Consider the following 1269-nt stretch of genomic DNA (forward strand, 5'->3'; position numbering starts at 1 on the left):
CCTTTATTTATTAATCAACTATTTTCACTAGGTCGTCTGATGATGGAACGTGTCGGATTTGGGATGCTAGACACTCCCAGTGCCGTCCTCGTGTTTACCTCCCAAAGCCCACAGAGGCCGCTACTGGTACAATGATGCCTTGTCTAAAGTCTAGTTTCTGTTGGCAGCCAATATAATTGGACACATTCAACCTTATATTATTGTAGGAATGAGCAGTGCTTTGCCTTCAGCTAGTGCATCATCAAGTGCTGCTTCACCATGCCACCAAATATTGTGTTGTGCATTCAATGCTAATGGAACTGTCTTTGTTACTGGGAGCTCTGATACTTTTGCAAGGGTATGAATAATATCCTCCTGTTTGTGCTATGTGCCTGGCTACCTGGACATGAACAATGTGAATGCCAAAATATTTTCCTTATTAACAATAAGCATTTATTTAATCAGTGTACAGTTACTAGTACATTAGTAAGTTTTGACATTCAGTGTTAACTTTTTGTTGTACTTTGTATATCTGGGGTCCTTGTGCTTGCATGTAGTATGTTATAGTGGAGTTATATGATAAACTTTCAAATTTTGTGGAAGTGGACGCATGTGGTTATGTTTGTCAATAGATTGTGAAATTCTGCATGTTGTAATATGATATGAACACAGCTTTTAGATTTATGCTTCTCTTCTTGCCCCCTTGCTTCATTCAAATCCTTGCATCGAAGAAATTAGTAAGACCCTTTCTAATAAGCAGGTTTGGAGTGCTTGTAAACCCAGTATAGAAGATCCTGACCAACCAAGTCATGAAATTGACATACTAGCTGGCCATGAGAATGATGTAAACTACGTTCAGTTCAGGTCAGTAAGTCACTACTTAAGGGCTCCTGAAATTTTCAGTTGTCTCACTGGTTCTTTCCCATACAGTGGCTGTGCTGTGGCTTCGCGATCTTCTCCATCTGATTCCTTTATTGAGGATAGCATTCCGAAATTTAAAAATTCCTGGTTTGTTATTACTCATATGCCTATCCACATTAATTACACTGCTTCCATTTGCTTCACTTCTTGTGCAGGTTATTCACTAGCTTAGCTTATTTGTTCTTATGACCTGTGAATAACTTGTTATTCATCCTTCATAATCTCAGGTTTAATCATGACAACATTGTTACCTGTTCACGTGATGGCAGTGCAATTATTTGGGTACCTAGATCAAGGAGATATCATGTTAGTTCTTCTGGCTCTTAAGATTTTAGTGCTTAATGTATGAATAAGTTTAAAATTTTGAAT

The 1269-nt window shown here is 38.0% G+C and overlaps 1 protein-coding gene across 1 annotated transcript; it reads left to right on the forward strand.

The window, feature by feature from the left end:
* Position 1: 1 nt before the first annotated feature.
* On the forward strand, positions 2 to 1206 carry LOC105155296 (the record flags this gene model as incomplete). The annotated part of the gene is made up of 5 exons (XM_011071171.2): positions 2 to 126; positions 207 to 337; positions 740 to 843; positions 910 to 987; positions 1128 to 1206. Coding segments are annotated over exons 2-5 (390 nt in total), but the record flags the coding sequence as incomplete, so codon positions are not given.
* Between the last annotated feature and the right edge of the window lie 63 nt (positions 1207 to 1269).

This window comes from Sesamum indicum, unplaced genomic scaffold, assembly GCF_000512975.1.
Source record: "Sesamum indicum cultivar Zhongzhi No. 13 unplaced genomic scaffold, S_indicum_v1.0 C01423, whole genome shotgun sequence".
In the NCBI taxonomy this organism is placed as follows: Eukaryota; Viridiplantae; Streptophyta; class Magnoliopsida; order Lamiales; family Pedaliaceae; genus Sesamum; species Sesamum indicum.